General features: G+C 53.8%; 9 protein-coding genes across 9 annotated transcripts; 4 read left to right on the top strand and 5 right to left on the bottom strand.

Annotated features, from left to right (window-relative positions):
• Positions 1-2,769: 2,769 nt before the first annotated feature.
• On the bottom strand, positions 2,770-3,849 carry W97_06939 (uncharacterized protein; the record flags this gene model as incomplete). Its single annotated transcript, XM_007784698.1, has 1 exon — positions 2,770-3,849. The coding sequence occupies one exon, from the start codon at positions 3,847-3,849 to the stop codon at positions 2,770-2,772; it is 1,080 nt and encodes a 359-aa protein (XP_007782888.1).
• A 719-nt stretch (positions 3,850-4,568) lies between these two features.
• Positions 4,569-5,313, bottom strand: W97_06938 (uncharacterized protein; the record flags this gene model as incomplete). The annotated part of the gene is made up of 2 exons (XM_007784697.1): positions 4,569-5,190; positions 5,255-5,313. 2 exons carry the CDS (start codon positions 5,311-5,313, stop codon positions 4,569-4,571), a joined length of 681 nt encoding a protein of 226 aa, XP_007782887.1.
• Positions 5,314-5,887: 574 nt separating this feature from the next.
• On the bottom strand, positions 5,888-7,143 carry W97_06937 (dihydroorotase, homodimeric type; the record flags this gene model as incomplete). The annotated part of the gene is made up of 4 exons (XM_007784696.1): positions 5,888-6,588; positions 6,653-6,896; positions 6,953-6,958; positions 7,021-7,143. The coding sequence occupies 4 exons, from the start codon at positions 7,141-7,143 to the stop codon at positions 5,888-5,890; spliced, it is 1,074 nt and encodes a 357-aa protein (XP_007782886.1).
• Positions 7,144-7,678: 535 nt separating this feature from the next.
• On the top strand, positions 7,679-11,466 carry W97_06936 (uncharacterized protein; the record flags this gene model as incomplete). Its single annotated transcript, XM_007784695.1, has 3 exons — positions 7,679-8,777; positions 8,849-10,517; positions 10,575-11,466. 3 exons carry the CDS (start codon positions 7,679-7,681, stop codon positions 11,464-11,466), a joined length of 3,660 nt encoding a protein of 1,219 aa, XP_007782885.1.
• Positions 11,467-12,787: 1,321 nt separating this feature from the next.
• W97_06935 (uncharacterized protein) lies at positions 12,788-14,745 on the top strand (the record flags this gene model as incomplete). The annotated part of the gene is made up of 8 exons (XM_007784694.1): positions 12,788-12,937; positions 12,992-13,062; positions 13,114-13,227; positions 13,278-13,360; positions 13,407-13,808; positions 13,855-13,929; positions 13,982-14,232; positions 14,293-14,745. 8 exons carry the CDS (start codon positions 12,788-12,790, stop codon positions 14,743-14,745), a joined length of 1,599 nt encoding a protein of 532 aa, XP_007782884.1.
• An 840-nt stretch (positions 14,746-15,585) lies between these two features.
• On the top strand, positions 15,586-16,422 carry W97_06934 (uncharacterized protein; the record flags this gene model as incomplete). Its single annotated transcript, XM_007784693.1, has 1 exon — positions 15,586-16,422. One exon carries the CDS (start codon positions 15,586-15,588, stop codon positions 16,420-16,422), a length of 837 nt encoding a protein of 278 aa, XP_007782883.1.
• A 900-nt stretch (positions 16,423-17,322) lies between these two features.
• On the bottom strand, positions 17,323-18,894 carry W97_06933 (uncharacterized protein; the record flags this gene model as incomplete). Its single annotated transcript, XM_007784692.1, has 1 exon — positions 17,323-18,894. One exon carries the CDS (start codon positions 18,892-18,894, stop codon positions 17,323-17,325), a length of 1,572 nt encoding a protein of 523 aa, XP_007782882.1.
• Positions 18,895-19,435: 541 nt separating this feature from the next.
• W97_06932 (uncharacterized protein) lies at positions 19,436-22,569 on the bottom strand (the record flags this gene model as incomplete). The annotated part of the gene is made up of 6 exons (XM_007784691.1): positions 19,436-20,142; positions 20,216-20,980; positions 21,038-21,132; positions 21,234-21,557; positions 21,619-22,246; positions 22,311-22,569. The coding sequence occupies 6 exons, from the start codon at positions 22,567-22,569 to the stop codon at positions 19,436-19,438; spliced, it is 2,778 nt and encodes a 925-aa protein (XP_007782881.1).
• A 1,831-nt stretch (positions 22,570-24,400) lies between these two features.
• Positions 24,401-25,228, top strand: W97_06931 (uncharacterized protein; the record flags this gene model as incomplete). Its single annotated transcript, XM_007784690.1, has 1 exon — positions 24,401-25,228. The coding sequence occupies one exon, from the start codon at positions 24,401-24,403 to the stop codon at positions 25,226-25,228; it is 828 nt and encodes a 275-aa protein (XP_007782880.1).
• Between the last annotated feature and the right edge of the window lie 401 nt (positions 25,229-25,629).

The raw sequence follows: 25,629 nt of genomic DNA, 5'->3' as shown, positions 1-25,629 counted from the left end.
TGACTGAGTAGCCCCTTATGGCATCCGAGTTGAAAGGAGCGACGGCATGCCACCCCGATGAAGCTACCAGTACATCGCGCTCATGTGTGATCGGCAATGACACGTAACGTGGGTGCCTCTCCATGAATTAAGCCCTTGAACGCATTAAAGGCAAGCCAATCTGATCAGATTCATGCGATGAAAATCAGTTTTTGCCGCAGAACATCCGAAAAGCAGAGTGATTCCATCACAAGATGCTGATTTTGCAAGCCAGTGTTGTCCTTGCACCGAGATGGTCAGCCTGCACAAGAAAGTTCTCCTCTGCCAGCTGTGATCAAAGGCCAGCCAAAACGAAGATTGCTGCTCCGCGCGCAGATGCTGGGCGGAGACTCCGGCAACGTTCATATCGAATAGCCCTTTAACGGTCGAATATCTTCGACAGTCGAACATTTCTTCCGAACCTGTCGGGTATTGCGATGACGTCATTCGCCGATTTCCGAAAGGGAAGAGGAGCCAGAGCTGGATTGATCAAAGGATCCAAACTTCATGCTCCAGCGATGCTGGTTCAAGCAAAAGAATATGCATTCTAAAACGATCTCCAGGTGTTGCACTGGCGAGGGGTCAGCACCTAGGCAACGATGATGCCAAGTGGGGAGCTAGTCAGTCACGTGATTCTAGACCAGAATCGTTGCACCGATGTGATGCGTCCCACCAAGGGCATCACTCCTACTAGATAAGTACCTGTTCAAGGCACCATCCTACCGATATCAGCCATGTCTTGGTTGCTATCGCAGAATGCCCAATCTCCCAACGCATAATGAAGCTCGATCGAGGCCGTCATGGACACCAATGGATCCATCTGTCAGCCTAGATATCCATGGCATCGGGACAGTCGTTGCCTGGGCCTGTAGGGTTATTTGTTGTTCCTTTTCCTCTCTGGAATACGTCCCTTTCGCTTTTTCAAGATGTCCCTTTCATAGCGCCCTTTCTTCCTGAGTCGAAGTCTTCAAAGTGGACATCATCACTCCTAGCGGCCCAAGCAATGACCCTTGAGTAATCACTACCGTTCAACGGGGTCCCTAATTGCCACTGAATGGCGCGCAAGCTTAAGAGGGGGAGCGTGGGAGCGGGGCTGCCCAGATGCTGCAGGCACACGGCAGCGGAATAGTCTTGTATTGCTTCACACCGGTGTCTATCTATGCGCTTCTATCCTGCGCGGGTATGCAGTCCCCCTTCTGATCCGGCTTGGGGTACATCGCGCACAACGCAGTTACTGGCAGAGGCCAGTAGTTGCTCGGACCCGCGTATGGTCGGAGCGAAACAGGACCGGTTGACGACCTTCGTCGAGCTAAAGATGGACGACCTGCGGTTCCGACGGGTCCGCCACGCACCCATTCAGCAAGCATATTGTTGCAGCTTGGGAACGATCGGGGAGGGAGAGCAAGAGGAGGATGTGGGTCTGGTGTAGGACGAGGCAGCCTAGGCGAGGTGTGTCTCAGCGATTAGGTACCACGGGAGGCCGGCAATAAGTATCTCGCTCTCGGATGCCAAGTCACAAGTAGAAGCGCACAGAGTATTTGAAGAAAAGCGTCGTGGAGTAAGATGAAACATGAGTAGGAGGCGTTCGCCAGCTATGTACTCTACGAAGCTATAGTCCACGTGGTACTTCCGGCAAGCAGCTCAGCACAAGAAAAAGACACTGTTCTGCAAAACATCGTGAAGATACCTATCATGGTCCTACACCACTGGTCCACGCCGCCCGCATGGAGCCAATTGTTGAATGGCACAGATACTCTCAACGTGGAAGAAATGGTCTTACACCCACGAACTCGTGAGCGACTGTTACCCGAGAGGAGCTAATTCGCGGGACATGTGGAATCCCCAGCCGCACAGTTGAAGAAGAACAATATTGAGGACGGCTTTCACAAAAGGATTTTCAGTCTCTCACACACAGTCCAGTGCTGAGTCTTCCGTTGTGAGCACCTCGCAGCCCTCCAATCGGGACGGGCCAATACCGCTAAGCTTTGAAAGAGATGCTCAAAGAAGTCTAAGCTAAACTTTTGCCAAGGATCTCATGAGTACGATCTCTGGAAGCCTTTGAAACGGGTCGTCATCGAGTCACGTCAAGAGACGCGAACGAAGCAACAGTGGAGGGAGGTGTGGGTTGAATGGTCTTGGAAGAGATGAGCTGTTCTTATGAAGCCGGAGCAGCAAGCCCCGAATGAATGATCAAAACTGGGCGCCCGGACCCCTCATCGAGTTCTTGAGATACCGCTTTCACCCGCGAAAGCTCGAAAGAATATTGCACGGTTCTAAAGTTTGAACAGCGGATACCCGGCGGTTTCAACTCTGAGAGCCTGAGAGGAGTGTAGTTTTTGCCTGTGCCTTGGTTTCATACAAAAACGCCTTCAGCCCTAGCAGTCCTCCTGGACCACGGTTCAAGAAATCAACTTCAAAAAGCGGACGTGACCCATAACGGCAGACTTCCCACTACACTGATTACGTAAAATTCATTCCCATGGTTTGGGTATCGGAAAGACTCCGACGGAGATGAACCATAGAAATCATGTCCCTGAAATGGTTCAACCATCAATGCTCCAACAACGTGATAATGCTGATGATGCTCACTGAACACGAACTGAATTACGTGTCATTTTATCCAAAATATAGAAGCCCGATAACAACAGCTTCCAGAATATTCCTCCAGCGCCTCGCAAATGCCGGAAATATGCTTCCCTCCCTCACTCTCGCACAACAGCCCCAATGCTCCCGTCCTGCTGCCGCAGCTCCTCACATCCCCTTAATATACTTATGATCCTCCGTCAACTCCGTAACCTCCAAGCTCATACCAACCTCAATCGTCCCCTCCTCCCTCGGCACACACAGCATGCCAAAGCACGGCTTATACGTAATTCCCTCATCCACGACCCGATACTTCATCAGCATATCCCACGGCTGCCGCTTATGTTTCACCGCCGTGTCCGGATCCACATTCGGAACCTGACACCGCGCACACCGCGCCGCGACGTCCAGCACCAGCCCACCTTCCTTCCCCGGCTTCTCTGCCTCGGGGCCGGAGTCCCCTGAGCCGATCCGCAATGTCTTCCAGCTGTCCTCCGCCCAAGGCACGGAACCTCGCACAACGATGTTCGGCCTGAAGCGCTCGATGCTGATTTCGTCCTCGCCCGCGGCCTTGAGTCTCCCATTCAGCTCCTCCATGCTCGCCATGCTGCTCACCTGCACAGGCGCCAGGTCCGCGAACTTGGTCGCCTCCGTGCGGCCCAGATGTTCCGGCGCCCCATTACCCTTCAAAACCCGGGGCGTGGGGCCCTTATACACCAGCCGAACATCCTTGTGAAAGAACTCCGAGAACGGTGCCGTGAGGCTGGGGGCGTACTCCCAGGCGTCCGTCTCCGTGCCCCAGATATCCGCGCTCCTCAGCGTGGTGTTGGCCTCCAGCCAGTCCCGCGAGGGGTGTGCGGGGATAGATATGCGGGCCTTGGGTTCGGTGCGGATGCTGACAATCAACTCGTCGTCTGGCGACAGGGCGGTGTCGATCAGCGTCATCTTCGACAGCTGGCGGATCGTGAGAAATTTGCGCTTCGAGGCGTCGATGAACATCCAGTTGCGGTCGAGATCTAGGCCGGTTTTTAAAAGGCGCGCGGAGGGGACTGAGAAGCCTCGGCAGGACTTTATGGGATAGATCCGCAGGGAGAGGATCTCGGTGGGCGGCGGGAGGGATTGTTGAGTTTGTTGGGGTTGTTGAGGGGGGGTGGAAGGCGCGTCTTTGTAGAAGAAGAAGTACATGATTGTTGCATTGAGGGCGAGGAGGGTGAACAGCGCGATCATGAAGGCCTGGCCGAGCTCCATGATTGCGGGCTTGGAGACTTTTGCCTAAAAAGCTGAGACTGAGGAAGAATAAGAAAGAGGTGGAGTTAGAGACGCGGACAGGGAAACAAAATCTATTTGCAGCTACAACGCTACGGTACCACAAGAACTCTACCGAGAAACTTCTCAGAGGAGAAATAGACAAATTTTATTCCAGACTTCAGCAAGATGACTGTTCCGAGGTGTGTCTTGAGATTCGCTCGGCGTTCGTGCCGGAGGGGCTGCACGATGATAAAACGGTGGTTGACTCAATTCAGGTACCCCTGCACAGCTTAGTCAGGTTTTGCTACTCCGTACAGCTCCGATGGACTGCATGAGATAGTCGAACTCATGTTTCAACCTTTGAACACAGTGGGCCAAAGAAGCACCACAGTTCCGCCTCTGGTATAATATCAACTTCTGTCACGGTTGAACTGCCAATATTTCCAGAAACTGTGTCCAATGAACGTACCTAGTTTACAAACACGTGCTGAAGTATCTCACGTATTGACAGTTGTAGGGTACAGAGAGCAGTGTTGATTGTTAACGGTACGTACGCCTTCGAAGAGGCCTTCTTCAATGTATGGCGTTTGACGAGCGCGAATGTACGCCATAGAAACCATTGACCATGCCGCCCCATCCAAATTTATTCCGTTGAACCCTTACAGAAATCGCGACTTGAGCCCGCCGTCGAACGCCCAGAGAGCCAACAAATTCCCAGATCACTGCCCCTTCCTCTCCTTAACCTTCGTGTACCCCTCATCCCTCTTCAACTCATCCCTTCCCGAATCCTCCTTAATCCTCTTCGCCTCGCCCATCCTCTGCACGCCCACTCCATACTTATACACCATCGCACCCCCCAAATACGCCGAGAAGAACAGCATCGGCAGCGCCGCCGCGCTCATCACCTGATGCGTCCCGGTCGGGATAAAACCCGTCGTGTTCCGCCTCGTCCACCAATCGTACAAGCTCGCGACCAATACGACGTCGTTCATCAGCGCGTGGAAGATGCCATGTCGCACCTTGGGATTCATCCCGCCGTACACGACCTTGCCGTCTGACTCCCGCTTGATCACCTCCCAGAGCCCGTTGCTCTGGATCATGGCGTAGAGCTCCGCGCCTCCCGTAGCGGCGGAGGGCAATGCGGAGAGGATGCCGAGCGCGTTGGAGAAGTGAGAGGCTTTGGCGATGTCGGCGATGTAGGGGGTGAATTGGGCGGCGATGCTGGAGGGGATGTAGGAGGCGATGGAGGGGTGGGTTAGGCTGCCGTAGAGGACGTCGAGGGCGTAGTGTAGGGAGAGGAAGGCGATCGGGTAGTGCACTGTTGCTGGGTGGATTGGGTGGCTGGTGGAACAGCAGGTCAGTGGTGGTTCTGTGAGGTGAGTGAGTGAGTGATTGCTGCGTTTACCTGTTGTCGTCGAACTTGCCGAGGCCGGCGGCCTGCCAGAGCTTGGAGAAGGTGGACATCTTTGGTGGCTCGTCTTTATTTGTGAGAAGAGGTAGCAGCTGTATGAATGAGCTTGAGAGAGGATGAAGTTTCGAGAAGTGTAATTGAAGCTGGAGGTTCAGCCGTTGCCTTTCGGCGCTGCGGGGTGATGCCGACACACACGATGCAAGAATGCGGTTGTGATGTCACGCTTACAATGCAACTTTCTGAGCATTTTGATTGGTTCGGATCTAATGCCATACAACACGCAACATATACTTCACATGAAGTGATAGATAGTAGAAAGGCAATACGAACAGCTCTGCAACACAAAGTAACTATAGAGACATTGATTCCTTCATCGACTCGGCCCGTCTATTCTAGGTTTCGGCGCGCCGCTGTTCCTGCCGTTCTACGTCTTCAGGGTCTAACATAAAGCTGTCATAAAATTACACTGCAGCCGGATTGCTTCATCCGAATCACCCTACGGACGGACGAACCCCACTTTAGGTACTTCAGTAAACAGAACATGGACTGGCCGTTGCAGACACGCGCGTGTGGTTAGGCATCTGCTTGAGCCTCTCGAGGCTGCTTGACTCCAACACGAGAAGTAACCTACTTCCAGGCCACGCTCCAGGTCCTCTGGCCTCTCCTAAACGGCACGACCTCAGTCGCACCCTCAGCATCCTTCAAGACCTGCATGATCCTCTCATCCCGCTTCCCAATCGTGATCTTCTCCTTCCTCTCATCCTCAACGCGATAAAACGCCCTGCCAAACCCACCCAAGAACCCCTCAAGCACCTCCCTCGTAACACTCTCTTCCTTGAGGACCCCCTCCACACAACCCTGCTCAAAAGCATCCAGCACAAGCTGCGTAGCATACGGCTGCGTAAACACCCCGGCAGCCGGCGGCTCCTCCCGCTTCTTCTGCACCGGATGCGGCGCACTATCCGTGCCCAAAAAGAATTTCAGGTTCCCTGACGCCGCAGTCCTCAGCAGCGCGAGCCGATCCTCCGGCGTCTTGGCCACGGGCTTGCAGAAGCAAAAGGGGTCGCCAGCCCGCTCGTCTTTGCCGGCCCAGTCGTCTTTGATGAGGTAGAGGTGGTGGGCGGTGATTGTGGCGGCGACGGTGGAACCGCAGGACTTGACGGCCTCGATGGCGGCGGCGGAGGTGCAGTGTTCGAGGATTATGCGGAGGCGGGGGAAACGATGGTGCAGGGAGAAGAGGGTGGGAAGGAAGTCTTGTTCAGCGGTGGAGATGTCGACGGAGGGGAGCTCGCCGTGGAGGTTTAGGATGAGGTCTTGCCGTTCCATCTCTTTTGGAAGAAAGATTGCCGATCAGAAATCGTTTGACTGGAGAGGGAGTTGAATATTACCTACCTTCGAAGACGGGATAGAAAGAAGCATAATCGACAACGCCGACGGAGGAGTTAGTCGTTACGCCTGCTGGGTATGACTTCACCCCAGTTATGCCTGCTCTCTTGGCTTCGATGATGGTTTCCGGTGTTATACTGGGATGTAGGTACAAGGACATCAAGAATGTAACATTGGGCTCGATCTTATGGAGCTTATCCCAGTAATCGAGAGCGTGTTGGACAGTTGTTACGGGCGGGACAAGATTCGGCTGCGAGAGATTTCAGGAGATGCGCGTCGACGCCATATAGGTTGTGTATATCGTACCATCACCTTCATACGGTTAGTGATGTGTATATATCTTTGAAAAGTGTCCTTGAATGCCATACATATACCGTATTTACTCCGCCTTGCCGAATGGTCCCAGTGACCAATTCCATCATAGCTCCATCGCGGAGATGTACGTGGAAGTCCGCCGAGGCGGGAAGCTCCACGCCTTGGAACTTCTCAAGAGGCATTTTGAACAGCTCACGGCGAACAGATCTGCAAAAGGGAAAGGCTTGCTAGGGATATGCTAAATGAGGGTTTGTTAGATCGGGTGAATAACGCAAGAGATAGAGGTAGTGATGCGATGCGGTACAACATATATGGATCTCCACGGACAGAACCAGAGTTGAAGCGAGCACTATGATATGTGTAGCGAATCGCAAAAGACCGGTTCTACTGATAGCCCAGCAACCGCAAAATGATTGAGTCAAACAGCCTTCGGAAGACTAACACTCCTTGCTATGCTGACCTCTCCGTGCTTAAACAGGTGTTCGAATGATGCATCTTGGATTTTACCTGCTGTTGGTCCGCGAGTCAGTTACAGCGGACGAACAAAGTTCCGCTCCCCCCCAGCCTTGTCGCGTCATCGCGTATCGCGTCGCGTCGACCGCGGAAGCGTGAACCTCAACTTAGAGTACCGTCTTCCTCTTTACTTTACTATGCCATGCAGTAACCATTGCTCCTCATTCACACTCCTATTACTCATTGCATCAGTCATAAGGTAGCATGTCTCTACCATCAACACCTGCACGATCGAGCCGGAGCTCAGCAACGTCGTCGCCCTCATCGCGCGGCTCAAGATCTCCAATCGAGCTCACGCCGCGCAGCAAAGTCAAGGCCCTTCTCGCAAGATTTGATGAAGACTCAGATGACGAGCTGCCCATCAGGAAACCTGTGCGACCCGCCGAGAGGTCAATTGTAGAAGCTGCTCGATCCCCGAGGCGGTCACCGGCGTTGTCAGCATCACGAGCCAGCAGTCCAGAGCGTATACATAGCACTGGTAAAAATTCTGTCCAGCATGGTGCTCAGCCGAGGGACCAGACGCCGGGTCTCTTCGTATCTCCAGCCGAAATTGCATCCCCGCAAGCCGCAGGCTCGGATTCAGACTCCGGCGTTCCCACTCGTGCTACCCACAATGCTCGCTTCGCGGAGCTGGTCGCTCGGAAACGAGCAGAGCGCGAAGCGCGAGAGAAAGAAGAGCGAGCAATACAGCAGCGCATTTTAAAAGCCACGCAAAAATCAAGGATACCCCATACCGCTGAGACGGACAGCGAGGATGAGGCGGCAGGCCGGAAGTTGACCCAGCAGGCACGGCCTACGCGCAGAGCGGGCAAGAAGGCTATAGAGGAGATGAACAGGGAGACGCAGCGCATGCAGCGGAACATGCAGTTGACGCATCAGGCGAGAACGAAGAAGAGGATCACTACGAAGGATCTCTTTGCCAAGCTCAACTATAACCAACCGCAGCCTAGCAAAGCTGCTGCCTCATCAGACGCTGAGGCCATCCAAGACAAAGACACACCACCGACAAGCCCACCACTTAGTGATGGTGAAGATCGTACCGGGAAAGAAGCTGGGAGCGCGGGTGAGGTCAGACACGGGGCTAATCACATGAACGCAGTGCAGATTGAGGAGGATGCCAACGATGACCTACCATCGCTGCTGGATATCATCGGGCAGAAGATGAAGAAACAGGACAAGGGCAAAGCTCCCATGAGGGATGTGGATGTACAAGCGGCACCAGATAGCTTTGATCTAGCTACATGTCTGAGGCCTAAGGCATCCTCGACAGAGAAACAGTCGTCTCTGATGCTTGGTCGGGACAGTAAGTTCAACAGTTCTCACTGGCTTCAGGTTTCGCGTTTTTGCGTTCCTCTCGCTAACTCCCCTAATTAGGTCTACTTCAGAAACCCACGCAGCCGAAAGAAATTGACTTGAGCTCCGACGACGACATCCCCAAACCCACCAAACCTCAGAAGTCCAGTCGTCTCCCCGTCTTCGATCAAATGCCAGCCAAGAAAGCGTCCGAATCCAACTCCATGCTCACTCTACGGGCTCTAGCCCACGTTACCTCACCAAATAAGACCAGAGGATCCAGAGGGTCTCTTACACCTTCCGAACTTCAGCTTCAGCTGCAACGACGGGCCCGACAGCAAGCGCAGAAAGCCAGAGAGGAAAGGATCGCCGGCCTGAAAGCGAGAGGTATTATCGTTCAAACGGAGGAAGAGCGTGAGAGGGACCAGCTGGAGCTAGATAACTTGTTGGATAAGGCGAGGAAAGAGGCTATGGTGCTTGCTAAGAAGGAGAAGGATGCTGCGAAGAAAGATGAAGTTCAAGCTAGCGGCGATCGTCTGCCTGATAGCGAAGATGAGGATGAGGATGAAGACTACATCTCTAGTGAGGAAGAGGAGGAAGGTGGTGTGGAGCTCTCGGGATCTGAGGACGAAGAGGAGGTCCAAGAAGATGAGGAAGACGGAGAGACGGCGGCAGGCGAAGGGCTGTTTGACGACCAAGCGGACGATGATGCCGGCGAAGATGAAGAAGTACGCTCCGATGAGTCGGATGTTGAGATGAACGATGTAGCTTCCGAGTCAGAGCCGGAGGTGAAACCCACCAGAGGTGGAAAGCAGATCAGGAACAAACGGGTCATCACGGACGAGGAAGATGAGGATATTGAGATATCAGTTGCCGCGAGCGCGCAACCGCCACCCTCAGAGCCAAGCGACGAGATGGCCGCCTTTGGCTTCGGAGCAGTACCCGCAAGCTCTATGGGTCTTACCCAGATGTTCGCTGGTACGATGCTCGACACACAGTCACAGTCGCAATCTGGCAGCGGCATCAGCCCACATGTGGAAATCGATCAACAGCAAGATTCCCTTGACTTCCTACGAGGTCTTTCTTCAGCTGCTCCGATGAACTGGGACGCTGCGATGGTAGAACCTTTTCAGGACTTCCTCATTCAGGACAGCCAGATCAGCCCCTCACAGAACGAGCACACGCAAAGCCAAATCGATTCGGCATCACAACAGATCAAGCTTGGGATCTCTCAGCTACCATCACAGTTTCCGCGACAGACCCCCTTATCCGAAGTGCCAGACCCAACCCAGGATGTGGGCTTTCAAGCTCGTACGCCTGCCAAACGCTCCTTGCCTCCGCCTTCGACAGTGGAGACGGAGATCTTGCCTATCCCGGAGTCACCCGTCGTTAGGAGGAAGGGCCGTCTCCAGCGCCGCAGCGAACAGATCACGGTCCTCTCTGACCTGGATGAAAATGAAGCCGATGTGGTGTCGGGGTCAGAGGATGAAGGACAGGATGCGTCGGCCAATTTATTTGATCTCATGCGCAAAGCTGCCAAAAAGCAGACAGCTGTTGAGACCTTTGACAAGAAGAAGAGTAATGCTAGAGAGATGGTCCAGGAGCAAGCTGAAGAATCCGAAGATGAGTACGCTGGCCTCGGGGGTGCTAGCGACGATGAGAGTACAGGCGAGATGGATGAGGAGGTGGCGAAGATGATCGACGAAGGCGAGGTTGACACTGACGAGCGGCAAATTGCTGCATTCTTTGCGTAAGCTTTGATCTTCTATCAACGAGAAAATGAGTCCCGCTAATCGAGGTTTAACAGCGACAAGGAGCGCAAGGACGACGAAAAGCGCATCGACAAGCTATACAAAGACCTTATGAATGGCGCGCTACGCCGCAAGCGCGGAGCGGAGTTTGACCTGTCAGATGACGACGACGATCGCGCTCAGGAGCGCAGACGACGCAAGCAGAGAGAGTTCGCCAAGATGCGCAAGGCCTTGCTCGCGGATGAGAATATCGGGAAGATCGCAGAGAACCCCAAGAAAGCCGCCTTCCTGGCTGCTATCGAAGACCGCCTAGACGACGACATCGACTTCCTCAAGTCTCCGGAGAAGCCCACAGAGCCGACGCCTTCAGCAGAGAACCAGAGATCACCAACAAGGCGACGCAGGGTCTCTCCGAATCCTCGGCGCACCGCTCAACCTACACGAACCCTAAGTTCACTATCAAGAGCCGCATCCCTCTCCCGCTCGCCATCTCCCGCCACAGATCTCGAATCCGGCGCCGAGCTCTACGGCCCTCCCACCCCCCTGAAACCCTCCCGCGCCCCCTGCATAAATCGCCTCTCCCTCCTAACACCCACCACAACCACAACCACCTCCACTACGCCTCTCGCCTTCCACGCCCCCACCACCGGCCTCCACCGCCCCGGTTTCCGCATTCCCTCGCTCCTGCGCCAAGCGACATCCAACCAGTCCCTCGTATCCACAACATCCTCAACCTCAGGTCGTAATACCCCGGTAGCGGAGAACACGGTTAGGAGAGGCGGGACGAAGAAGAGTAATATCCATTACCAGGCTAGGGAGGCGGAGAGGAAGAAGGCGCTTGAAGCGGGGGAGAAGAGGAGAGTGGGGGAGGTGGAGAGAGCGGCGAGGAGGGCGAGGGATGGGAGGGGTGTGCTTGCTGTGTTGGAGAATGGGAGGGGGTTTGAGTAAGGGGCTGAGCGTTGAGGTTGGAAAGCATCGGGTAAAGGGTGGCCTGTTCTTTTTGGATGCTTAGGCTCGCGATGGTGTTGGATTGTCTATCGTTAATTTCGTAGATCTTTGTGTTTCGCGTAGCAAGGCGCAATGGCCTTGCGTCACGTAGAAAAATCAAGTGTGAGCTCTAAAAAGCCACCATATTGAACAAGCATTGATTTTTGAAGAAGCAAGCAGAATTGACTCCGCCTATGCATCACATTTCGGACTATGGTTGGATACTTGCTGGCATCAGGGCTATGGTCCAGATTACGGTATTGTAGCCGGACTCACCCTTCGATGGTCTGAATCGACAGCCAGGAAGTTGCATACTGCATCAATGAGCTGCCAGTAACTCTCCATGCTCTGGTCCCCGAACAAACGCTTTAGCAGCGCCTTACATATCAAACATCTGCATCTCGGACAGGGACATCGGCGATTGATCGGTCGGGATGCGGTTCTCTCACAGTCTTAAGAGCTTGGTTAGTCTATCTGGACAAGGATTTTCTTGGGGGCGGCTCGCTTCAGGCCGTCGCGGAAAAGGGCCGAAGCGGGACGATGAGCGTACAACTCATCTAGACCACGCTGAAAGCTCATCTGACTAACTAGTTAGTTATCTGATCAATCTCATACATTTTACGTTACCGCACAGTCTATTACCATCTTTTTGCCCGAGTTTTTTCACGCTTTCGTATTGTTTGGGATTGTAAATGACCAGGATTCTTGCATTAGCGCGTTGGTCAGCCGAGCTTTTAGCGTGATCTAGATGAGTTGCCTCCTGGCGGGACGATCCAGACAAGCGTCCTTTTGGCGTATTCGGCTTTGCAGCGTGCTTGATTTGGGGGCCGTTATGTACCTTGGCCATTCTGCAGACGAGAGCTTTTATCATGCAGGATCAACGGATTGGTATGGCTGACGGGTTTTCTGGTTGGCCGTTCTTGCTTAGCTGCAGACGGTGTGCATTTCTGGGGGTAGATTGTACAGCATCCTCCCACGTCCGATAGATGCCGCTGCAACCTTGTATTCGTAGGGATGGAAGCTGATTAATGCGGTTGCATTTTTCAGCCAAAATAACATCAGGATGCTACCCAGACACTATGCAAACCAACCATCGGACGTGGCAGGATCCTGTAAAGGATGAGCTGGGCGAGCATTATGCAACAGGGGTGCGTGACAGCTATCCCTCTTGTTCTTATTCTGAGACGCATCCATGCGATAAGATTGTTTGCACTTCATCCTTTTTTCTCAGTGCTCGTTACTATCCCCCGCTCCTTTCTCGAGAGTAGCAGCGGCCTTCAATATGGATCTTCCCGAATCAAATCCCATTACCGAGAGGGAACCGGTTCTCATGAAGCCGAACAGCGAGATAAAAGATACGGAAATGGGAGACGATGCTATGAGCGGAGACGAAGCTGATATGGCGAGGTTAGGACTGACGCAGGAGACGAGGGTGAGGTGTCCTCCGCAACCCGGACCTTGTTGATTTACTAAGCATCGGTTCCAGAGGATGTTTGGTTTGTTGCCGCTGCTGGGCTTTACCACTGTTTTGCTGTGTAGCTGGGAAGCCGCCTATCCGTAGGAGTACCCGGCGCAATCACAAAGCATCTATCGTTTACTGGCTCATAGGTTCTTTATTACTGCATTCATTAACGGAGGAGGTCCGTCTATGCTCTACGGCTACGTGTTCTGCTTCTTCGGTTCGCTTGCAACATGCGCCTCGATCGCTGAAATGGCTTCTATGTACGACACCCCATTCAACCAGCTCGATCATTTTGCTGACCCTCTGTGAGGTATCCCACCTCTGGCGGGCAATATCACTGGGTAGCGCTCATGGCGCCTCCGAAGTGGGCTCGTTTCTTGAGTTATCTAACTGGTACAAGCCCCCTCCGAGCTGGTTTTTCTGTGTAGCTCATACCGAGTAGGGTGGGTCTCGGTACTCGGATGGCAAGCAGCGTGCGTGCTCGGAACGTTCCTAGGCGGAACAATCATCCAAGGACTTCTTGTGCTCAATGATCCGAGCTACGCTTATCAACGCTGGCACGGAACACTGCTGCTCTACGCTGTACTGCTGCTCAGCCTCTTCATCAACACAGTGACGGTAAGACTGCTACCAGCAATTGAGGGCGCTCTCCTCTGGCTTCATGTACTTGGCTTCTTCGCTGTGTTGATCCCGCTGGTGCATCTGGCTCCGAAGAGCCCGGCCTCCTTCGTGTTCGCAGACTGGTCCAATGTATCCGGATATTCAGATGGGCTTTCTTTCTTTGTGGGACTTACGTCCTCCAGCATCATCTTCGTTGGCTACGATGGAGCTTGTCATATGGGTGAGTGCCCGTACGTTGCCGAGGGCCACACGCTCACTGGTTGCAGCTGAGGAGGTAAAGAACGCCTCGATCAATGTCCCTCGAAGCATGATCTTCACAGTCCTGCTGAACGGCGCTCTTGGTAAGCTGGCTGGAACTCACTATATGTCATATCAGCATAGTAACATCCTCAGGATTTGCGACTTTCATCGCCATACTCTTCTGCATCGGCGATGTGGAGTCGGCTTTGGGGACGCAAACCGGCTGGCCCTTCATCCAGATCTTCTATAACGCGACGAACTCTAGAGCCGGAGCAACGGCAATGACCTCAATTCTCACTGCCTTCGCCGTCTGCGCAACCTTCAGTTACCTGGCAGCGGCATCCCGGCAACTCTGGGCCTTTGCGCGTGATAAGGGTGTTCCGTTCTCGAGCACGATTGCGAAGGTATGTCGCTGTTGAGACTTTCATCTCGAGTTTTGTTGCGGCCAGTCTAATGCATGGCAGGTCGATAAGCGCTTCAAAATTCCTCTGTGGGCTGTGGGCTGTACCGCGCTATTCAATGCACTTCTCGCTCTGATCAACATCGGGTCCACGGCCGCCTTCAACGCCATCGTTAGCCTGGTCATCGCCGGGCTATTCTCGTCGTATCTCATCTGCATATCCCTCATGATTCGCAAGAGGCTCCGGAAGGAACAGATCGCATTCGGACCCTGGAATATGGGGTCCTGGGGCATGACCGTCAATATCGTTGCCATGGTGTACACTCTCATAACTTTCGTAATGTCTTTCTTTCCGCCGGCGACTCCGGTCACACTGATCACAATGAATTGGTCTGTTGTGGTGTTTTCCGCTGCTATCGTTTTCGGACTTGTGTTCTGGGTTTTGGTGGGCCGCAAACAGTATCATGGACCAGCTATAAATCCTCGCTTTGCGCGACGACAAGATGAAAGTGTGTGACACAGCGGACAACTGATTCTGAAGATGGATAAGGAATGCTGCTGGAACGGTTCTGTAGATATTCTACAATGGAAATGTTGGGCTCATGACCAGTCCTTTCTCTAAGCGAGTCTGAAACGGTGATCAATGAAGAAGAGATGCTTTCTTATACAATAGTAGACTGAAGATCACGCTGGATTGCCGGTTATGGACAGAGAACAAGGGGCGGCTTGATCGGAGCCGTTCGGCACTCTTGCATCTTTAGGCTGCGCAGTCTACGATCCACAGGCTCTCAGGAGACGACACTTTCGGCCATACGCTTTTGCTTTCCAACATCAGAGGAGTTCAGTGCATCGTGGTCAAACGAGTCAGCATGATGCAAGTTCTACAAGCTCAGTTCTCTGAGCATGGTGGGATGTCTTGAATCATATCGACTATCGGAGACTCTGATCAACGCTGACCTGACGCTTGTGTCTCTTCATCTTGATTCGTGAACATGACGCGCGTAACTCGGGAGGTTCGTGGTTAAGCTGCCAGGGATGCGGGGCGGGAAGCAGCGGAGCGGAGGGGCTCGCTTGCCATGTGACAAACAGCGGAAACGCTTGGCATCGACTCTTTGACGAAAGCGACACCTCATCAATCAGTTGGACTACCACCACTATATCCACGGTTCACATCAGGTGCCGATCTTAATAGGGGTCATCCTTCTACCGACTACCTACTGTTTTGAATATTGTCTAACCGTCTTCCACCGACACCTTCTGCAAGAGGTCAAAGACCGATCTAAACCTCGCTTAGTGGGGTCCTGCAACCAACCGGCTACCCATTTCTGCAGCCTCTTCTACCTCCTACACACGCACCATGGACTCCATGCGGAGTTTAAACACCTCCCTCCCGTCAACGACACCAAGAAAAACATTCCCCCAACCGCCCGAACAACTCCTCCAGGCCTTCAAAACCGCCGCTCTCTCCGTCACAAATCTCTACAAGACCGCCGCAGCAGACCAGGCACGAGCACATGGGGAAGGCTACCAAGAGGCGATAGAGGAGCTCCTCTCCTTCCTAGACAAAGAAGACATAGGGCTAGACGACGGAGAGGGATGGCGGGTACGGCGGTGGGCAACAGAACGGCTACAAGGGGCACCAGCCCACACGACCAGCGACAGCGACGACGAGGCAGACGAAGAGAAGCGGGCACGGAGTTCCTCGCCAATAGCAACGCGGAGTCAAGCGCCAGAGACAGTGCAGCCTAGGCTAGAGACACCGACCGTCTCAGTCGTACGGCCCGAGTCCGCTCCACCGATGATATCGCAGCCAGCACACTCCCCTCCACCAGAGGCAGAACCTGAAAGCCGACCACCGCCGGTCGAGACAAGTCCGCCGCGGACAGACTTCAGCTTCCGCTCCGCACACAACTATCCCTCCCAAGACGCCATGGATACAGAAGCGGCGGAAGCAGCACAAAGCACGGGCGTTTTCGGACAGCACATACGGCTCGACGCACTACCGCGGCATGTACGGCCGTCCACCCGCCACGTGCAGAGACCGAACACGCGGCACAGCTCGTCGCTTGGGAACCTGGGAGGCGGCGCTGGGACTAAGCGAAGGATACCGTTCGGGGAGTACTTTGATATTAGCGGGCCTGGGGAGCGGAAGGATGGCGCGGGTGGGGGAGGAAAGAGGGGAAGACACGCGTAGTGCTACTTGACGATGACGGACGATAGATACTGTTGGCGGCATTTTGGGGGTGATGGGCTGTGCGTGCTTTTGAATACTGCATCGGCGCTTGTGGGGGAGCATTGCAAGTGGAAATGGGGGTCTGGATGCATGTGAAGCGACGTTGGGAGTTAGTATCTATATCGAGTATGCTGCTTACAGCAGAGTCCATACACATTGGGGTGGCAGGGTCGAGAGTTAAAGGATGGGCCAGGTCTATACAATGGCCCGATCCATCGCGTTGGTTGTGTGTGACACAACGAATCTATACCTTTTTGCAGGCCCTTATTGTGGGCAACAGCCAAATCTTGGAGCTCTCCAGCTTTGCGGAATCGTTGAGCCAGTTCGATGCACGCCACTGTAACGTTCCGCACTGTCCCACCAGCTTGTGATCTTATACAGACAGTAGTCCGCTTTCGAGATTTCCGGCGAGGAAAAATAGCGGCTTAACAATAAGCGCTGTCTCACCTAACGAGGTCCTAAATCATCGAGCACCCATGAAAAGCCGCGGATGGACCAGCGAAATGCAAATCCGCAGTGCTCTTTGAACACTGAAAACGAAAGAGGTCTGTACACCTAGAACCGATCAGACCACTTGTTCTAATCGCGCGTGTTCCACACGCCTCACTTACTGTGATGAGTTTGCCACGGCTTTATGCCATCATGGAGTCTTTCAAACCGGCCTAGCCTTTCGTTTCTCCATCGCAATGAAGAACAGGTCTCGGTCTGCCACTGCACCAGAGCTGCAATCCCCAACTCCCAGCCCTTCTAAGTATCGTCATCCTCTTCACCGTGTTCCATGAACCCATACGAAAAACCCTCTTGATGGTAGAACTGCCTCCGTGGAGATCACTCTCATCACAGCCCGTCACCACGAGCCCGTCATCCCCGCCCTTCCCCTTCCCCGTCCCCAAACACGCCCCTCTTCCTCCCTCTCAACGCCCCCTCAACAGCCCCTCTCACCCGCCCCGCCAACTCCGCCGAGAAAAAAGCGACTCCAAGCTCCTGGCTCGTATACCAGCTGGCGCGGTCCATATTCCCGCTACCCAGGACGGTGACATCTTGATCCACGATCGTGAGCTTGAGGTGGGATTGCACGGGCTCTTGCTCTTCGTCGGCTCTGCTGCCGCTTGTTGATGACGTCGACGTCGGTAGCGGCTGGAAGTACTCGATTCTCAGCCGGCCGGGGGCCGGGAGTGCGCGCTCGAGGGAATATGCTGTAAGAGGTGGTGCAGCGATAGCACGGTAACGTTTGATAAGCTTCCTAACACAGCGCGCGGTCGTGGTACCAGCAGTGCCGAGCTGCTCAAGGAGCATAAGACGGGCGTTAGTGACGATGTGGACGTCGATGCCGCAGCGGAGGGCGGCTAGGAGAGCGGAGAGGATTGGTGGACTGGTCAGGTTCGGGGTTTGAATGTAGATAGAGGTTTGAGCGTGATAGAGGAGATGGAGGATGAATGTGTTGAGGGGTGTTGGGGGCGCGGGCGCAGCGGTCTGCCAGGGGAAGGGACGGAAGCGTGGGTTAAGGTGATGGGGAGAGGGGAGGAAGACAGTTGGGAGTGGTATTTTGGCGTTCAAAGAGACGGCTGTGATGGCAGGAGCTGTGGTAGGTAGCTGGTCCTGGGCGGTACTGTTGCCAATGGAGTCTGTAAGAATATCGACATAGCCGTTTACTGTCATCGGAGGTGCAGAGGTACCGCTCTCTGTGAGCGTAAGAGCATCACGCGCCGGGCCGCTGCTGTTGCCGTTGGAAATCGGAGGTTTATTGCTGCCCTGGTCCCAAAATTCTTCCCAGAACCCAACGAACTGGCTGACGACAGGTCCGGATAGCTCGATACAGCCCTCAAACCAGTTCTCCCAGCTGACATTACAGCTTGGCAGAAGAGCCCTTCTTCTGTCCACTACCACGAACTTGGGATGCATAACACTGAACGGCCGTACAAAGACGCTCTTGACAGTCAAATCCAGACCCCCGAGGTCTCCGCAGGGCGGTAAACTAAGCGTCTTTGACCAGGACTTGGGCGGATATATATGGCCATCCAATGAGGAGGTCTGGAACAGCTTCTGCCATAACGACCTTGAGGAGAAACAAATGCTGACACGGATTCGTGAGCCTCCTCTTCTTAGTGCTTTGCCGGATAGGCGTCGTAAGGCCGTGCAGAGCTGGTCCAGTGAGGCTGAGCGAGCCCAAAAGCAGGTCACAATAAGCACCTCTGACTCTGCAGCTTCAATGGCTGGGATAATGGAGGTGAAGATCTGGTTGCCGGTGCCCAAGGTAAAGGAGTGCGCAAAGGAGGTGGTAATCAGCGCTGAAGGATCGGAGGTGAAGTAGTTGGGTGGATGGCGACGGTTCTCTTCTCCGTGAGCTATCAGGTCTGTCACCCATTCTTCGAGTACTAGGTCGCCAATTGATGAATGCGCCTTCGGCTGCGGCTTCCGTGACATCTCCGCCATGGGGCTGTAGCGGCTGTTGATAGACGCTCCAGATAGAATAACCAAGAAATCTTAGAGAGCTGATACTTGTAATATGAGCCTGTCTACACTCGGACGGTTCAGTAAGACTTTCATTCTCTGGTGCAGTTGACGCGCTGTTTGATGGAAACTTTATTGGGACCAATGGGCGTTGAAATCCACAAAGTGAAGAGACAAGTAACATTAGCTGATCGGGCAATCTCGGCTGCCGGTGCGATGGTTCATGCTCCCAGTCCCGTTTACGCCGAGATCATCATAATCGATACGTATATCTAAATTGTCATGATGCCACGCGAGAAAGTAGTCTCCGCTGGGCACGGTAAACGCTGGTCACGTGCACCAAGGCCACCAATCACCCAATCTAGAAAGGGGTGAAGGGGCATTGGGCAAAACAGCAGCTTCGAATCGTCAAACTTCGTTTTGCCTATTCACTAGCTAAGTTCTTCTCTGCCATACCTCCAAGCTCATTAATCCCTCTCAACATGACTTCGTAAACCTTTGAATTACGCTGATCGTCTCCCAATTACCACTCAAGGGTAAATGCCTCCGTCAATGGAATATCCACATCGAACGAGATGACCTGGCTCTCCGCGAACTCCGGCACGCCCCTCGTGCCCAGAACCGTGATCTTGCTGATGCTGTTCGCCTCTGCCATGTAGTTGAACGTGCCGTTGGCATTGAGATGGCCGTTGTTGTAAGTGAACGTGATGTAAGTCGTCCCATTCTGCTCAATCGAGACGCCATCGTCAAGATAAAGGCTGCCGTGCGCGGTGCCGTTCGCCGAAGGTGCGATGACAAGGTCGAATGGCTTGGTGCGGACTTCGGTGGTGGTCATGCCCCATTCGGTGCGCATTGGGATGATAGAGCCGCCCTTGATGTGGAGCGGGATTTCCTCAAACCCGATATCGGTCAGGTTGAGAGTGGTGCCGTTGCCCTGGATCGGCTCGTAGGTGTAGAAGTCGTAGAAGAGGTCGTTGGGCAGATAGATTTCGACGTCGGTGGCGTTTTCCTCGGTTACAGGCGACACAAGAAGGCTATGGCCGTAGAAAAATTGATACTCCAATGCGAACGTGTTCGGATCCGACGGATACTTGAAGAATATCGGGTTTAGTGATGGAGTTCCATCAACGCTCTGCTCATGCATAGCGGTGTAGAAGTAGTCCAGGAGCTTGTAGCGGATCTCAATAGCGGTGCGAGCGGCTCGGGTGACAGAATCCCATATATAGAACTCTACTAGATAGTCAGCCCCGCCGTAGAAATATCAAGCAGATTCCTACGAGATAGCTAAGAAAGTTGCACTTACCCTGCGGAAGGGCCGAGTCTTGGTTATGGTTTCGGTAAAAGGGGTTGAAAGCACCCAACATAGCCCACCGGGCGCAAAGGAGCTCAGTTGTGTTGCTACCGAATCCGCAGACGTCACTCCCTACCATCGGAACCTGGAACAGCGCATTGAATTCTAGCATGCCATGAATCTGCTTGCGATATTGTTCCCAAGTCGAGAGGTTATCGCCAAGCCATTTCGCAACGTAGCGACCAGCTCCAGCAAAGGTGCTGCGTGTGACGACTAGGGGTCGGAGGCCTGGTCGCCGCGCAAGCATGGCACCACGAGAAGTCTCTGACATCATTGTTCCATACAGGTTATGCACGTCGAGTTCGGCCAATCCATTCTCATGGCGGAGGTCAGTGTTGATGGTCTTGTTGCTCAAGCCACCATAGTCTTGCTCTGTGGCCGCGTTCTGGATTCGGTAAGGTGGCTCAAGTAGGTTCCTTCCTGGAAGGCCGAGCGGCGTGTCAAGCTCTTCACCGAACTCTGTGGTCTGTCGCTTGAGCTTCGTAGGCTGACTTACAGACGCGGCGGGCGCAAGGTTGGGGTCGTTGTACGGAAGGCTATCTGGCGTTGCGTTTGAAGCTCCTGGCTGGAACTCTGGTGGGAAGCCAGGGATGACACGTGGTTGTGACCGCACGAACGGACGCCTTGGTGGGAACCGATTCGCTGCTGCGTATGCTTCGGGATCCGGGCAGGGGAAAGGACAGAAGTTGGCAGCTTCGTTCATGTCGATCCACAGGCCTGTAGCAAAAAGTCAGTGAGCAAGACACAGTTCACCGTCGATGTGAGTCAACTGACCATCAATGCCAACGCCGTTTTCGTCGTCGAAGAAGTCCAAGAATTCTTGATTCCACCAGCCCTGTGCATTCGGATGGAACCAATCTGGGAAGGCACTAGGATGGGGTTAGCATGGTGCATGAGTAAAATGGCCGTTTGAGAAGACAAGCTGCGCTTGCAAGTCCAACCAAATCAGGAAATTTCTCTCGTGACTTACGTTGGGCCAGGCCATACAACACCCTGGAAAATGGTACCATTATCGTATTTCATGAAAACATCTTGCTGGACGCCCCGGTTGTAGGTGGTGTAGTTCTCGACAGCAGTCGCAGGATCCACCATGACGATGTAGTGCTGGTCGTGCTCGTGTAGATAGTTGACAATGTCTTGTACGCGTGCCAGAGGAAAGCGGTCAGGATCAAGTGTGAAGATCCAGCGCTCATACATGTAGTCAATGTCGGTCCACTGCGTCTCAAGCGGAATACCAGCAGCACTGTAGTTGTAGATTGACTCAGCGACCGCATAAAAATCGCGGTATCCATAACTAGAAATGATTTAGGTTAGTTGACTTAACATGTCTCGTACTTGGGAGAGGGCGTTTTTACCGGCACTGGTGGAACCCGAGAGACCAATACGAGTTCATGGCAGGTAAGCCTGCTACGAGAGCGTACTGCTTGGAGACATCCGTCGGTTCATTACCAGCCATGAAGTATAAATCGATAACACCACCAAGCAGGTTGTACTCGAGATACTGCCCGTCTTCTGCGGTGTTGTTGATCTTGATGTCCATTCCGACGCTGGAAAGGAGGAAAACGCCATGTGTGCCGTTCTCGCCGCGGTGATCGAAGTAGACCGGATGGTTACCATAAAGATTTGTTCCTGGCGGGATTCCAAAAGAGTCGCGGGACCAGAGAGTACGAATATAGTCGGTGGTGTTCAATCGCAAGTTATCGTTATGTTCACCAAGACCGTAGAGGTTGGGGTCCTCTGGAAGGGCGGTTCTGAGGCGCAGGTATTGGTCCTCGAACACCAGCGGTGCGGCCGATGAATCGAAAAGTACCTCGCCCGAAGCACGGCGTGTTACAGTGAATGAGAAGGGCGATGCCACCCAGTTAAATTGGAGATGCGAGTGCCCAGGATCAACGCCATGCGATTCGGGTGGGGAGAAAACAGAGGTCGGCACGCGATATGCCTGTCGACCTGCGTCTTCTATGACCACGTGCAGTCGTTCCGCTAATATAGAGTTAGCACAGGCCGCTCTAGCTAGTGCAATTAAACAGGATCAAAGGGGCATTACCAGAATCGTAAGTGGCGGTCAAGAGGAGGTTCTGGATGTCAGTTCCGTAGGCATTGCACGCTGCACCGGCAAGGCTCAGCTCTGCAGTAATGGAGGAACCGGACTGCTGCACATTCGCGGCATTGTAACCAGGGCAGGCAGAAAGATCTGCATTGTTCTCAGAGAGTTGGCGTCGCTCAAGGACCTCAAGCGCACTTCCAGCCAGAGGGATCGCAAGCGCTGGAGCAATCAAAGCTCCCAGAAGCAATTGCAGAGCCATTTGTGGGAATACACGTCCAGGAAAGCTCGCTGGTCAGGAACCAGAAGACGAGCAGGCCGGGCGCTCGATTCAATATATGCACGCTCCGAGCTCCGCATCGTCACTTGAGGGATATATCCTCGTGCCGCTTGGGCCGGCATCTTGGAATGACGAGATTCAAAGCGGCGTGCTTAAGCGGAGCTGCAGGCCAAGTGGAGCATTGGGATTTCCCGCGAAGACTCTGCTGCGGAGTAACATCAGTACCTGGCATTAGGCGTGAGGAGTGGGGAGAGCCGCGAGAGAACATGGATACGAGCTGTTTACCCCACAACGGCAGGTGCTTGGCCTCTTGGCTTATGCACGCCGATCAGCAAGGGCGAGCTCTTCTCGGACCGGGGAACCAGCAGTTATGATCGGATCTCGCTCCGGTACCACGCCTGAAAGAAAGATCGCATCCCCTCATTGTGGTTCACCGTGTGGGAGCTGGGGTCCCCAGGATGCCCAAGAACATCCCGAAGTCGTGTTGTGGAGTTGGAAAGCCGCTAACTAGGATTCCGTCTTTTGAAGCCTCTGACGACGGCTTGCAGCCGGAGGCCGTCCAAAACGTTCTGACCACGAGCTTGTCCGCGCTAAACCTTTCCCCCGCCAGGAACTTCCTTGACTTTCGTAGGTATGAATCGATGACAGAGTTAAGAACAACACTCCATGCAATTAACATCAGCTCTGATAAAAGATCTATCTCCCATAGTAAGGCTTCGTTCAACGTCTATCCCATGGGTGCATCTCCTGTCATGGACGAGGTGCAGGGGCAGATTGACAGCAGCCCTTTGCAGGGGAGGTTCCGATCGAAGGTTTTTAGAAATCCCCGCGAAGCCAGTCCAGCGGATCGGTGATGCAGCTGTGTTGCACACTGGATCTCCGCGTAAGACCAACGGGAAAGGTATCCATGTTTGAGATCCCGGCAAGCGGCTTTCCAGCTGCGAGTAGGAGGCTCAAATGCGTAGAACGGTTCAGAGCTAAACAAGACGGTAAACACACTAGACGAGATAGGTCTCTCTCCGTCGAAGACGCGGCCTGTTGCGGAGCGGTCAGACCAGGCACACTCAGATCGAGCGAACAGTGCAGGTGAGATATAGAAGACGGAGTCCCTAGTGGATAACTGGCTCATCACAAGGCACATACGTCATGCTGCCCGGCGTGTCCTTATTTTCAAGGACGGCTGTTGTTCCCCGACGTTGCATTTGAGGCGCGATTTCGGCCCGGGGCAGCGTCCCGAAATCTGCTCCGTCCGGGCCGCCAGCTGTCAGCACGTTATCGGCCCACCGATTCATGGCGGAGGCCTCAGGCACACCCGATTGCACCTAAAAACTTACTTACTCGAGTAATACTAGGGTGAGGTAGAGTTAGTTGTTACAAGTAGGGAGGCCTGATCACGCCTCTTGAGTGCGATAGACTACGTTCTTCCGGCTGCTTGAGACTCTTGCTTTCGCTCCGATTTCTAATTATACATCCGGTCAGGTGATTGCGGACGTACGCGTTTTTCGCGCTCGCGCAGTGCTTCACCACCTTCCACATCGTCATCTTTATCGCGTTTGCTATTCTGACAAGTTGCACCTTTGCTTGTGTCTCATAGAGGTCAAATCTCGGTGCTTCCTGTACCATAGTATCTATCCAGTCACCACAATCATTTACTCGCCACTCTGCTTAGCTCTAGAGCAGAAGTTTCCGTCCTCAGTCGCACCCTCTCGAATTTCCAACATTTCTGTGAAGACCAAGAGGGCAACCAAGCCTGTATTACATAAATTGCGCCTTGATTGGCAATTGCCGAACGTATAATATCTGAGTAACAGACATGATCCAGCGAGACATTTTCGGCGAAGGCACACTTTACCAGTCCCGCTGGGCACCAAAGCATCTACGAGTATCCGCATCGGCCGCACACTCCAGCAACAACGGCGCACCAACAGGAACCTCACGGAGTTCAAGCCCCCGCAAGGACGATCTCCACAAGATCCAACGTCTGATATCCCGCCTCTCATGGAAGTCGGATTTACTACTCGCCTCTCAAGCACGTGCACTCTCCGATGATGCTACAGCAGTCAAAGACGCCGCCGACTCGCACACCTCCCCGATAACTATGTTCAAGCTCGACTTCTTCGAGTACTACGTCCTGCTCGAACGGATCCTTGTCCTACTCCTTGCATTCTTCAACGTGCGCATCTCACGTGACCAGCATGGCGCAGAGACAGAGAAGAAAGATGGAGCACCGCAGACGCAGCCGCTGTACTGGGGCCACCGCTTCCACGCGAACGTGCTCGAGGCGTTCGAGAAGCCGTCGAGCCCGCTGCATGAGTGCTTGGGCAAGGGACAGGTGATGGCGTATCTCGCGATGGCGAAGGCGTCGCGGAATCGATGGAAGGATGCTGATGAGCAGCATCCGACACTGCTGGAGGAGGAGAGCAATGTCTTTGGGCCGCAATTGGAGGAGATCTTGAGGTCGATCTTGGAGGCGCTGAAGCAGTCATGGCAGCTGGCGGAAAGCAAGACAGCAGAGGCTGCGCCACGGGTGAATGGGAAGGCGGCTGCGGCGTCGCTCACGCATGATGAGGCTTTTGACATGGAGTTGGATAACGCGCCTTGGGAGACGGTAGGGGATGCTATGGATTGGGATGAGATATGAGTAGCTGACTTGGTCACGACTGTGAATCATGGTAATAAGAGTTACTGTATCCATGCGAGATACCGCAGGCGTGTACCAACGGCGATTATCTCCGGCGAGTCGAACGGAAGATGCAAGCATTCTGACTATCTTCCCAGCAAAACACACCAGATTACCATCGACCAACAAGCGAGGCTGCTTTAAAACTTGTTGAGAAGAACACCGAAGTCCCTAACGGCGTATCCTACGGAAAGCAGCTGTCACACTGAGAAGTGCAATTTCGCATGTGGCAGATTGTCCTCAGGAAAACATTCGAAGCCGCACTGGCGCGAAGATCCGTCCGCCCTTCATCTGGAACATGCTGGATGCGCCCTTGCCGTCAGCAACCGTGACTGCGCCCTTGTTCGTTGATACGCCGGAAG

This window comes from Coniosporium apollinis (assembly GCF_000281105.1).
Source record: "Coniosporium apollinis CBS 100218 chromosome Unknown supercont1.35, whole genome shotgun sequence".
NCBI lineage: Eukaryota > Fungi > Ascomycota > Dothideomycetes > Coniosporium > Coniosporium apollinis.
The sequence above is the reverse complement of the archived record's forward strand: the minus strand, read 5'-3'. Positions and strand labels throughout refer to the sequence as shown.